This window comes from Anser brachyrhynchus (genome assembly GCF_964034855.1).
Source record: "Anser brachyrhynchus genome assembly, chromosome: 1".
In the NCBI taxonomy this organism is placed as follows: domain Eukaryota; kingdom Metazoa; phylum Chordata; class Aves; order Anseriformes; family Anatidae; genus Anser; species Anser brachyrhynchus.
The window spans coordinates 106,042,525-106,055,912 of record NC_137694.1 but is presented as its reverse complement, the minus strand read 5'-3'; the positions used below and the strand labels follow the sequence as shown (position 1 = coordinate 106,055,912).

General features: G+C 39.9%; 1 protein-coding gene across 2 annotated transcripts; it reads left to right on the top strand.

Moving 5' to 3' along the window:
• The first annotated feature begins 2,063 nt into the window (after positions 1–2,063).
• On the top strand, positions 2,064–12,999 carry TIGAR (TP53 induced glycolysis regulatory phosphatase). Of its 2 annotated transcripts, XM_080551679.1 has the most exons (6): positions 2,069–2,290; positions 4,252–4,289; positions 6,110–6,231; positions 8,508–8,585; positions 10,938–11,048; positions 11,484–12,999. In XM_080551679.1, the coding sequence occupies exons 1-6, from the start codon at positions 2,259–2,261 to the stop codon at positions 11,940–11,942; spliced, it is 840 nt and encodes a 279-aa protein (XP_080407805.1). In that variant the 5' UTR covers positions 2,069–2,258; the 3' UTR covers positions 11,943–12,999. The 2 variants fall into 2 exon arrangements, with proteins under 2 accessions (XP_080407806.1, XP_080407805.1); XM_080551680.1 differs by lacking the exon at positions 8,508–8,585 and having other exon boundaries at positions 2,064–2,290.
• Positions 13,000–13,388: the final 389 nt, after the last annotated feature.

Sequence of the window (13,388 nt, the reverse complement as noted above, 5' to 3'; positions counted from 1 at the left end):
TGACAAAACAAACTTCTATTTTTCTAAGACTTCTTTTCTTTTGCTTTGCCCATCCATACTAGGAAAAGTGAAAGTCAGAATGGCAAATCCTAGCAACAGAAGAAAGAATCCCTTTACTCACACAGGGAGCAATGCATAGGCAACAAGAATGTCAACTACAAAATGAAGATGCATCTTCCCACAAATGCTGTCAATTGGCCCAGAAAGAATACCACTAGGCAACAGAGCTGATTTATTTTATCTAGATCAGATGTCAGTTTTAAGTCTGCAAACACCACTGTGATACAGGGTGTGGGTGAGATGTTGGTAGGTAGGTGGATGGCAATGTTCAGTTTAGTTTTGCTCTTCTCTCTGCCCCTCTTCCCAGTTCCTCTTCTCTGCTATTTCTCAAGAATGATGGTGGCTGTGGAGCAAAAGTGGTTTCCATCCAACAAATCAATCTGCAACAGTCTTAATATGAAATTCATCCAAGATTCTGGATCCCAAAATTTTATTCCACCAATCTCCCATCTAGATCCCAGGCACTGAAGTGATTTGGGTAAATAGGGCCTGAAGAAGATCACAATCTCTCTCATTTTTCAGAAAATGTAGGGAGGCTTTGGACTGCATGAAAAGAAAGCAAGGACAGCAGTTTGAGGAAGGTGATTCTCTCCCTCTTCTCTGCTCTTATGAACCCCCACCTGGAGTACTGCGTCCAGCTCTGGGACCCCCAGCACAAGAAGAACATGGACATGTTGGAGTGAGTCCAGAGGAAGGCCGTGAGGATGATCAAAGGGCTGGAGCACCTCTCCTGTGAAGACAGGAGGGTTGGAGTTGTTCATCCTGAAGAAGGCTCCAGAGAGACCTTATAATGGTCTTCTGGTGCCTAAAGGGGACCTATATGAAAGATGGAGAGGGACTCTGTAGCAGGAAGTGTAGTAATAGGACAAGGGGTAGGAGTTTTAAACTAAAAGAGGGTAGATTTAGATTAAATATTTGGGAGGAAATTCTTCACTCAGAGGGTGGTGAGGCACTGGAAGAGGTTGCGCAGAGAAGTTGTAGATGTGCCATCCCTGGAAGTGTTCAACTCCAGGCTGAATGGGTCTTTGAGCAATCTGGTCTAGTGGAAGGTGTCCCTGCCTACGGCAGGGGGGTTGGAACTGGATGATCTTTAGGGTCTCTTCCAACCCAAACTATTCTACGAGTTTTACCACACAAGGCCAGCTTGGCCCCAGTTGTTGTGGAAGTCTACAGACGTGCCTATATCACCCACTGCTTTGCCTTGTGAACTGCCGGTCTGGAACAGTTGCTTTGAAACCAGTCCTCTCTCTGCTGATGATCACTGAGGAAACATGATTTGGCTTCCAAGACTTTCAACCAAAACTTGTACCAAAGCATAGTTTACCCACTACTGATAATATGAGCAAAGTCCTGTTGTTGAATAGTGTCCTTATTTTAGTTGATAGAACGAGTATGAACATCAGCAAATACTGCGTCTTTTGAAACCTAGTAAATTTAGTCAAGCCTCTTGTCCTAGAATCATGAGATTACGTGAAAATCAGTGCTTAAGATGAAAGCAACCATTATAACTGTAAAGTAAGAATATGAGCCTTGAGACCTTACAAGATGTTTCAGACTGTATATGTCTTCAATTTAATTGTTAAGGTGATCTGTTAAGAAGAAATATTCTACATCTGTAGCATTTTAAGGACTGGTTGGCACAGCCCACATCTCCACTAGATGATGTACCTGCTGCCTGTAAAGCAGCCGTTCTCCCCAAACACACTTTCTTCTGCCAAACACAGGTTGAACTTGCATCTATCCCCACAGTCCCTGCCAAACATTAAGGTGATGAATGCGCTGGGGCTTCCAATGCGTTCCAAGAGGTGGAAAAAGCTCATGGCTGAGGCACGAAACTGTGCCTCGGTGGCACTTCTCCTTGCGGTGGGTTGCAATGGAGGCACAGAAGTTTTTAAGGAAAGAAAGTTCGTATAGGAAGTGTTTGGTTTTTTTTTGGGGGGGGGGGGGGTTGTTTATTGATTGATTGAAGGGGTGTGTTATATTTATTGATTGATTGACAGATTTAGTGAAAGGAGCCGAAGGCTTCCCTCAGGAGCCACCTTCCCGTACCGCGAATCTCAGCGGGGCGAGCCGATAACTGCCGCCAACCACCGCCGGTGTCATGAGGAGGAGGAGCAATGGCGGCTGCCGCCCCGTGACGTCACCGCCGGGCGCCGCAGTGCGGGCCCCGGTAGCCGGCGTCGTGGTCGTGGTCCGTCATGGTTCGCTTCGGGCTGACCGTCGTCCGGCAGTGAGTACCGCCGCGCCGCGCCGCCTCCTCCTCTTCTCCCTTCAGGGAAACAAAGCCTTCGTCTCCGCCGCCAGCCCTTCTCCGTGCGGGAGCTCCGTCAGCCCCACGGCCCTCACCTGCAGCCGGGGGGGGGGGGGCGGGTGCGGTGACGGTGCCCCCCCGAGCCCCGCCGGGGACTGTGCGGCGCTGCCGGGGCTGTGCTGGGCCCGGAGGTGCTGCTAGCGCCGGCTGGGCATGGCAGGCTGGCGGAGTGGGCTCTGCTTAAGGCAGGCTGTGTCAGGGTGGTTCAGTATCGACCGAGTACGGTGTTACACGTAAATTTAGTAAGGGCTATTTATGAGCTCTTAGGTCTTGTGACCGTCCTCCTGCCAGAAGTTCTCTGGTGGGGTGAAAAGTTCGTTTAAGAAGGGTAGGCTAACATTTCTGCTGTGAAATGTTAAAGAACTGGCATTTGTGGCTTCTTCAAAATCACTAAGGCAAGCTTCTCTTTCAGGCTATCGTGGATATTGACAGAGACCAGTGGTTAACGGGACTAAGCAGCTCCAGCTCCCTCCAAATGAAAGTCAACTTAATTTAAGTTAGCAGTTAGCAAGCTAGCTCCAGCTCCCTCCAGCTCCCTCCAACTGACAGTAGTTAGCTGTTTAACTTTATGAAAACCAAACTTTCTTTTCATCTTCAGCATAATATGGCTTAATACTTGATTAGTGCAATTGGAGCAACAATTTCCTTTTTCTAATTTTCCTCTTAAAAAGAGTTATTTTTCCCTTCCGGACCTATACCCCATGACTCGGTGCTCTAATTGCAGCCTTACTTTCACATAATTTAGAAAGCACGAAAGCCTGAAACAGTTTGTTACACTTGAGATCTTCAGGTGGGACTGTAGGAGGCACTTCAGAAAGATACAAGTCATTCATCAGGAAATGGGTTGGTGTTAACTTAGGCTGTGCTTGTGTACGCTGTGCTAAATTAGTGCTACTTGGAAATCTGCAGATGCTGCTGTTCCCCACCCCCAAGCTGATGACCAGCAGGATGGACTCCATCCACCCTGATGCATTTTCCTCAGGAGGCTGAAAACAGCTGTCAGGGTGTGGATAGAGTCTGAGGAATTAAATTGTTGCCCTGGGCACAGGGATGTTTAAAGTGTGCTGTAAAATAGTGTTCTCTCTTAAAATGCTTGCTTTCTGTGATTGGTTATCTATTTGGGGCTCATCTTAAGGACTTCTGCCCAGCGGTGTTGATAGCTATTTAAAAAGTAAGCAGCACGTTTGGCCCTCAGTACTGCAAAAACTTAAGCATGTGACATTTCAGTCAGGTGAGGCGTCTCAACAAAGCATGCTTAAATTTATTCATGTTAAGTTTTTCCTACGGAATATATCGTCACATGGTTTTAGTTGTTCTTCTCTTGCAATATCCCCAGTTACGGTTTTCAAGATTAAATATTCTAATTTTGAAAGCAGGTTATGTTCATTCTAGTAGTTCTTCTACAGCTCTGGCATCTTATGCTGTGCTTCTTCAAGGTGTGCAGGCTGCTCTGCCATCAACTTTGATAATTGCTTGAATCGGCTTCCCTCTAAAGCACAGGGGTTCAGCTGAGTGGTAAATGCCTCTCTTAAGAGGATTACAGAGTCCTCCTACTTCTCTCTCTCCAATATGACACTGTAATAGATAAATTATGCTGCATTTATGATGAATTTAAGAGATTGTTTTCCTTCTCTTTGTTCCAGGTAGGTTTGTCTTAGTAAATATTGATGGTGTGATTGAGGCTGATTACTTGAAAATTGTTTTGTTCTAGGGTAAAATCTTCAAACACATCTGTTTTTGAAAGGAGGCTGTGCTGTACTGTGCTGTATGTCGCTTTTGATATTCAGACTCTTCTTCTCCCTTTTGTTTATAATATAATAATGTTATTGAACTTTGACTGACTAAATTATTGAGTCACTTTTTTGTCTAATGTCTTTCAGTGGAGAAACAAGATACAACAAAGACAAGATACTGCAAGGTTAGTGTCAGTTATTCTACTAGCTTCTTGGAGATTGAGAACTACTCTTCCCTACAAAACGAAAAATCCCATGATCAACTGCTAAATATTATTACAGAATAAAATTGAATACCTTAGGCTATTGAAATATTTTTATTTGTAGATGGGAATATTAGCTTGATAACTGTAGAAGACTACAAAGATTCCAAGACAGTCTCTGCAGAATGCCACCGAATAGTGGTTCTTTTCTGGTGTTGACAAGAGTGTTACATTTCCTTTTGCCAAACAAGAAAAAAAAAGTTACCTGTAATTGAATGAAGTGATAGCAGCACCTGTTAAGGATGCCAGAATGTCACAGACTACTGTCTTAAGTCTCAGTAGTTAGTATCAAGCCTGAGAAAAGGGCTTATGGGACTTGCATGAGTAGCGAGAGCAGCAGCTCTGATGAAGAAGCAGCTAGGTGCACTTTCATGCAACGACTGGAGTTAGTAAGGAACCACAGAGGCAGGAATAAGGGTCATGTTGTAAAGGATGTTGTTGCCTTGAGGTGGTAATCTGTCACCTGCAAGGAAAAAATAAAAGTGAAGATTGCTTAAATGTGCTTGAATTGTTCAGTCCCAGCTCTTTCTATGACGACAGTTTTTAGAAAAAGCATTTAATTAGTGCTGGCTAACTCAAAGACCCAGAACTGAAAACCATGAGCTGTTTGGATGCCTGTTGTAGGAAAACTGAGGCTTACAGCTACAAAGAACCTTGGAGGCTTTTACTCTGAGTAAATATATTTTATTCAGTGCTATGTGCTGTGAAGAAGAATTGTGCTTCTGGATTTTCCTACCTCTATTTTGACATTACAACTTAAAGTAGGCAATACAAGCGTGGACACAACAATTTCTTACAGGTTTGTCCCTCTACCACAGTTCTGGGTGTATGAGTCAGCCAGCACAAAGGAGCACACCTTTGTCATTAACGTTGGGTCACCAAAGTGCTTGTTCTTGCAGCACTGTCCTAGTGCTCTGTGGCCAGGTAGCTTCACAGACTATTCTACCTGAAAACCATTTTTGTAAGAGTTACTTTTCAGCTAGATTTGTTAAATCAACACACTTGCTATGCAGCTGTATGAGTGTTAGTGTCAGTATGCAAGGTGGAGCAGGGGAGAGGAAGAGGCCACAACAGACTGTGTTTACATCAACTCTAAAATTCTTGTGAAACTGTGTCTTTGGCAAAGAGTGTGTGCAGCTTTCCACATTACACAGAATCCCATCTTGTTGCATCATTTCTTCAGGGCATTGTCGATATTAGGGAATGGGGAGGAACCGCCATTTCATATTTGTTAGGACTTGCCTCTCCTGATGTGCGTGTTTTTCCATGTGTGTATTTTAGTATCAACAGCTGTATCTCAATTGTATTGTCTGTTTTTTCTTATTTACAATGGACAAATATTTTCAGTTTTAATTTCACTTGAGACTGACTCCTCTAGCAAGGAGCCTATCAGAGCCTACTCTAAAAAGGACAAGTGATTTGAAATGACTACTCATGTTTAGAAAATGTAGGCCTGTCTTATGTTTAAAAGTTTTTTTTTAAAAAAAATTCTTATGCGAATACCTTAATTTCAATATAATCAGTAAATGATCCTTCTGCCTTTCTAGTGTGTGCTCCCTTTCTTTATACTGTGTAACTAAGTTTAAGAAAGACCAGAGGAATAGTCACTTTTACAAACGGTTGACTCTGCTGAAGGAGACGCTTTTTATAATGACTGAGCAGATTCTCTCTGCCATGTTTGCTAAGCTGATAAATGATTTTAAATTTACTTGTCTTAATGTTGATGGGTTTTTGTTTTGTAGGTCAAGGAGTTGATGAGCCGCTCTCTGTAACTGGTTTCAAACAAGCAGATGCTGCTGGTTTATTTCTCAGTAATGTAAAATTTACTCATGTCTTTTCAAGTGACCTCCTTCGAGCAAAGCAGGCAAGTGCTTCTTGAGGCTACTGAATGTAAATATTAGCTTCAGATTTTGGTGTTTATTTGTTATTGGTGATACAAAAATAATACAGTGAAGGAAGGCCAAAGGCTATTTTAATAGATTTAAAACTGAAGTTTGAGTTGTGTAGAATTCCAGAAGGCCTCTGTGAATAAGGGAACTTCAGTGCAAACAGCGCATTGATGAAGGCCAGCTTGCAAGATGACATGTAGTGTTTTTCTTATGGATTTTCCATTATTTTGTGTGTACATACTCTTGTTAAAAGTGATGGGGATTCAGAGGTAACAGAGACCAAAGTTGTGTTTTTTCTTTGAAGAAACAAAGCAAATTGCTGTTTGCATTGTAACTACTTGTGTTTTTTTGAGAAAGGCAGACCAATAAAGGCAAGATCAAGTCTTGCTGTAAAGTCAGTACAAGAACCATTAAATGTACAGAGCTGTTGGATTTTGGCAGGAATGTAATACAATACCTCTCACCTTATGTACTATTTTTAATAGATTATTTAAAGATATAAAATAGATTATTTAAAGAGGAAACAATGTTAGTAACTGAGTGGGTTTACGTGTGGCTTTGTATACAAGATTACAAAATGTTCAAAAAAGTTAGGGAAACAGAACTTTTATATGTAAAGGTGTCGAGCTGCTAGCTGTTCTAGGAAGGTCACATCTCCTATGGGAGTCCTATCCTTAATTCTGTTTCCTGTTACTGATTCTGTGATTTCAGGAGACATAAGGCTTCACATGATTGAAACTAAGAAATCTATGATAGCCCTAGTTTCTTTCTTTTTCCTCAGTTGTACTGCTACAAAAATCTTTGAAGCCTTGTAAACCAGATCAACAAAATCTAGGTTAAAATTTCTTCATTTTAACACAGATCATCTTGCTCATCTGTTTTTGCAGCACATAAACTTGTGAGACCAGTGACTCATAGGCTTGTAGCAGCATAACTTAGGCAGAAAACAAACTAGAGAGGTAGGGAGGAGTGCAATAATTAAATATTTATAAAATGCATAATAATGGCATCTTTTATTAGAGAAAGCCTTTTCCATGAGAAGCGTTCACGCACTTCTAAAGTAGAAAGCAGACCTGAATTTGTCCTTTGCATAAGAGCAACGTGTTTTGCCATTCTTTTGAAAAGCTATGCAGACTTTGCAGAAGCTTTTCCAAAGACGTGAAGAGAGCTTCAATTTCTATTCGCTTATAACTCCCTTTTTTGGCAGCTGCAGATCTATGAAGGGTGCCCTTTACTACACTGTCACTTCATTGCTCAAGTATGAGAGGAATGTACAAGTTCCTTTGAAAAAGGGGTGGGGGTGGGGGAACACTCAAGCCTGAGCAGGGTAGGAGAAATTGGGGATGTATGCAAAGAGAATTGTACTAGCTGGGCAGGGATTTTGAGCACTAAAAGAGATGCACAGTGAACAGGTATAGGGCAGGCAGAGAGAGAGGGAGAGGCTTTGCAGAGGAGCATGTTTGACAGAGTTAGCCTAGTAGGGAGGGGTCGAAGACTAGCTCCAGAAATTAGCAGTGTGGAAGAGAGCAGACAGACCTGGAATGTGAAAATATGAAACTCAAGACATCCAGACATTATTAAAAGCAAACTGAGCCCTTTGGGTTTTCTCTCTCTCTTTTTGGCCATGCTGTCAAAAAGCAGGTGAGTATAATCTGTTTTTTTTTAAGTGTATAATCCAGTGTGCGTCTCTTTCCTGAGCATCAAGACTGACACTTCTGTATATTGCCAGCAAACACCCTCCTTCCTCTTAAGTGCTTCAAGAGTATTTGATTTCTGAGGTGTATTAAGTAGCCATTTGCCAGAAAGTGATTTCATTCAATAGATGTTATATTGTTGGCAGTTGGAGTAACTGATCAGTTTTTAGGAATGGGCTGCTTGCAAGCATGACCCACATACTACAAGTATGTGTTGGCATGATTGCTTTGTGAATGGCAGTATACTCAAGAGGAGATGTGGCTTTTATCCCAATAAATCGTGCTGCTGATGTGCGTCTAGCTGCCCACCTTTCATGGGTGCTAAGTGTCTCCAGTTGTTATGGACTTTAAATTGGGAAAGAACTTCCAGAAGATTGCAACATTTCTGCCTTTTATGGCATGGCACAGGCCATATATGCAATTCTGACAGACGCTATTAGCTGGAAAACTTTTAATCTTGTGTACTTGGGTTTTTGGGTACTATTAATGCAATTCACTTAGACTGTGGTTTTGTAAGATGGTTTAGGTGTTGATGTGACTGTATATTCACTTTTTAGACTGCTGCCACAATTATAGGAAAAAATAAGTTTTGCAAAGATTTGGAAATCAAGTATGATGCAAGACTTCGAGAGAGAGTAAGTGCCAAAAGAGTTTGTTTTAATATTGAACAATTTGAAAATGCAACTTAATGCTGATCTTGACTTATTAAATAGTAGATTTAACAGTGGAGAGCACTATATGATGTGTACTTAATAATTAAGAACTGATTTTTTTTTTTACATCGGGTACTATAAATAGTTTGCCTGACTGCAGAATTCTGAAGCAAAGCCAAAATCTAGTGGTAGTGCTGTAACTGTGGTGTTCTGGTGATTTCAGTATTGAATGACTTGCATGTGGAGGGAACTACCTTAAATGTAATAAAAAGCTTAGCTATACATTCTAGACCCATATATAAAATGTTAGAGGTGTTCCTTTTGCCTCCCTTCTCTAGCCTGATGGCACAACCTGATGTTTTTTTAATGTTTATACCTTTTCATTTGCATGAAGACTATTGGAAAACTTTCTGCTGGTCTTGGAACCATCTGCTATACTGATTAGCCCCTTTACCTAATTACAGGCATAATAGTACCTCCTGTCTGTTTTTAACTATGTCTTGATCAGAATAAACTTAAATGCTGGCTGTTTCTGCTAGTATGAGTCACCCTTCAGATGCTACACTGACTGTGTCAGCTGAATTTTAAATACTGAAATGCTACAAAAGCAAAAATTGGGACTGCATATTGCCTGCAGGCAAGTAAGTGTTTAAAGAGCAGAACTTGATTGTAGCATTTCCCATTTTGATCTCTGACAGAAACTTTGGTTCACCCCCTGAAATCAGCAAGTGATATGCCTCTCAGTCTTCTTTAATTGCTTAACCACCGGGTGTTTTCGAAAATATCATGGGTTGTGATACAGTTTTACAAAGAATAATCTTAATTTTGTTACTTTTTTTTCCCTTTCATGGTGTTTGTATTGATGTACGGAAATGCCAATATGGTTTCTGCAAGCCACAAATTGTAAGGCACTGCTCTGGATAACTGAAATTAAGTTTGAATAGCATGAGAAGAAACTTAAGCTTAAAGGAACAAATGTCATTGATCCTATTAAGAAAGCTTTATTATCTTGTGCCTTGCTTTCATGGGAGAAGTCTGGAAAAATCTTTTAAGATTAGGATTTACGTTTTAGTAGTTTCAGAGCTTTTATTTCTTCACATCTTAATGTTATTAAATTGCAAGTTTCCCTTTAGAGAAGGGAACTGAGAGTAGACTTGTTTCAGTACACTTAAATTCCTAAGACTGTAATAAATTATTATGGCTGCAAATTCCATGTCCACAGCATAGAAGTCAAAGTGTCAGTAATAAGCACATATTTGTTTTACAGTTGTCAGTGTCTGGATCTATGGAACATGGGTAACTGAGAGTTTGGCAGTACAGCAGAAGTCCTTGATTTCTCAGAATACTCATAACTGTACTGTTTTCACTGTCTTCAGTCCTTCTAAGAAAGGACCAAAGCTTTCTGCCTGAGTGTGTTTTTCATCTGTTAGTGGTAGTGAGGTATTAATCTTTAGTGGGAGAAGTATTAATCTGTTTTGCCACTGTTAAGAGATGTACTTTGGAAATTTTTTCAAAGTAAAAAATGGTAGTAGACATCCACATGTATATCCTTTAAAATATATTAGAGATGATAAATATTAATTTATAATGTGACTACTAGTGGTCCAGAATGACTAGTTGGTATATACGGGTTCTTTTTTGCTGTTTCTCATATGGGCCTTGCATTTGGAGGTCTCAGGAATAAGTGTGTCATTGAAGATCATTAATTGCATGTTCTGAGTCCATTAGTATATGTTCTTAAGATCATTTTCTCCTTCCTTGTTTTCTAAAAACTCTGTCCACAGCAGTAATGTGTGCCCTGAAAAAATAAAAATAAAAAACTTTGTTTTTTAAAATGGTTTAATTCTGTCTTGTGACAGTTACAGAATTCTGTAGATAAAAATATATTTTGCTTGTGAAAAATAATTCCTTGTAGTATTTTTGCAAGTGAAAAGTAAATGGAGTTTATCCTCCTGTGAACAGCTATGTACAGGGGTATTTGCAGTGCAACCTCAGTTATGAAGACACGTGAATTTTGTATACTGAGTGTCAAGAATATAAGAAAAGAATCTCTAGTCAAAGATCAGGCTGAAAGTAGTGTTTTGAATGCTAGCCCTTTAAATGAGATGCTACTCTTAATGTATTTCTCTACCCAATGTATATATACTTCTAACCTAAATAGCAGATATAAAGATACCTTTTCCCCCAATGTTGGGATTAAATGTAAAAAGTAGTTAAACCCGCACATTACACTTGAGAATCTAGAAAACAAAGCTGGTGGGAGATGTTTGCGTTGGAAGTGATAGTGAAGACGTTACCTTGCTAAACCTAGTCTTTGTAACTTGCCTCTTACAGAAATATGGTGTTGCAGAAGGAAGGCCTTTGACTGACCTCAAGGCTATGGCAAAGGCTGCTGGAGAACAATGTCCTGCATTCACACCTTCTGGAGGAGAAACGCTAGATGAAGTATGGTATTTATGTATTTGTGGCCTGATTTCTAGGCTATTTCATTAGTGCAGATACAGCTATTGCTTACTTAGGAACATCTTACTGAAAGTTTAGTCTAACCAAAGGACTTTTTCCAACCATTTTTCCAAGCTAAAAACACCACTTGACCTAATGGTTGTCCATTAGGGAGTCTCTTTAGAAGTAAAATATTCATTCTGAGATTGACTCTTCATTAAGCTCTCATATGCAGAAGGATGGTGGCAGTTGCTCTCAACCTTGGCTTTGAAGGGCAGAGCAGCTTTCACAGCGTTCACTAACTTACCTGTGCTTTCAGAGTCTTGTCTGTGATAAATGTTTATATTTTATCTGAAGTAGTTGTATCTGTGTTTCCTGAAAGCTAAAATCTCTTGCATTCTTCACAATTTACTCTTCTGACCTTTATTTTCTTTTTAGGTAAGAGAACGTGCAAAGGATTTTTTTGAATTTCTATGTCAGCTAGCTGTTGAAGTGGAACAGAAAGAGCGAGAGATGCATGGTGCAGCAAGCAGAAGCTCAGGAACATCTGAAGAACAGTCAGTTTTCCCTTGGACAAATCACTGCAGTCAGCCAGGACTTAGCTCTGATAACGGTGGAGCTTCTAAAATATTAGATGCCAATATCTTAGTGGTGAGTCATGGAGCCTACATGAGGAACTGGATTGGTTATTTTGTTTCAGATCTCAAGTGTACTTTACCAGCAAACTTAACAAAGTCTCAGTTGTCTTCTGTCAGTCCCAATACAGGAGTTAGTCACTTCATTATAAATCTTCAGAATGGAAGTAGGTTAGAACCTGAAATCAGGTGTGTGTGTCTTAATCAAGACTCTCACTTGGTGGATGTGGGAGCTGAATGTGTAGCTCAGAAAGTGTTTTAAGAGTTTTTATAGGGGGGAGTGGTTTTCAGTCACCATTATACGAAGCTTGGGAAAGGTATTTATATTGACTGGAGTTATTGGCACTAAACTGCAAGATTGAAGACACGCAACTGCCTACCATCTTAAAATAACATTCAGTTTGCATGCTCCTAGTACATCTATAAGTTGGTGCTGGAGAAACAACACATGTTCTTTATGGACAGTAACATCCAGTCACTTGCATGCCTACTCCTACAGTGAATATTTTTAAAAACTGTTTTTTGTTAGTCTGTAAATACTTTAGTTATCTTCAGGTAAAGCAGTTGGGGCAGGGGAGAGTAACGGTACCTAAAAAAAAATGAACTATACTGTATTCTTGTTTTATTACAAAATGCTATATTGTAGTATTAACACTTGTTATTTTGAAGTAATTTTTTTGAATGCAATAGTATAACTTAAAAAGGGGTATTGCCTAGTGGAAAAGGTTGGTACAGAGTCAGATGACGTGTTCCTGGTTCTGATACTAAATAACTGTGAGACTCTGGGCAAACCTCTTCTCCATTTTCCCAACAGGGATGATGATATACCTACCTCGCAGGAGTGTTTTGTAAGAAAATGTTAGTGTGGTTGAGACCTCTGTTGCAGAGCACTGTACACAAACATAAAGTACTTATTTTTAACTGTAAGCAGAATGAGGAACCTCATGCGCACATAGTTGAAACGATGGCCTCTATTCCAAAAAACAACCTTATTAATATGGTAAACTGTACCTGACTGGAATCCTGTTGTCCGTTGCAGTCATACACTTAATGGATGAATATTTTTGCCTAGAATTAGGCAAGTTTGATTGCTTGATTGTTGATGACTGATTGCATATAGCTGATGTTAGTGCTGCATACCTTCCCCACTGGGGTGTTTGTAGCGTTACTGTGGAAGCTTATCTGATTTGTGTTATTTATAATCTACACATACCTTTTCTTCATTTGCGTATTTAAGCCTGTAAAAATGAATTAAAGGCTCCTGAACAGAACTCCATTTTTTTGTATTTACTTTGAAATAAAAGTTCTTGTTAATAATACTCTGTGAAGCCTTGCTCAGATAATATAGCTTCTGTTTTTTCTGAAAAACTCCAGGCTACTTTTTTAATAATGAAATAGAGCACTTGTTTACTCATGAAGAGCTGATGGATTAGTGCTAACCTAACTCTTCACAAGAAAAAAACACTTAAAATGGTAGGGATACACTTAAACTACTTGCAACTGTATGAAATTAACTGTTTGACTGAAGTTTTAATTTTGTGTATTTTTTTTAATGTGCTGTCGTGTACTTTAACCAATTTGGCTCCTTTGTCTTGAAGCAGACACTTGAATTTTAAGGAGCAAAGAGAGGTTGCCATTGTATACTTAGTATGTATACTAAAATGCTGTCGTGCTGAAAACCAACAACAGAACTGTTTAATCTGACTCT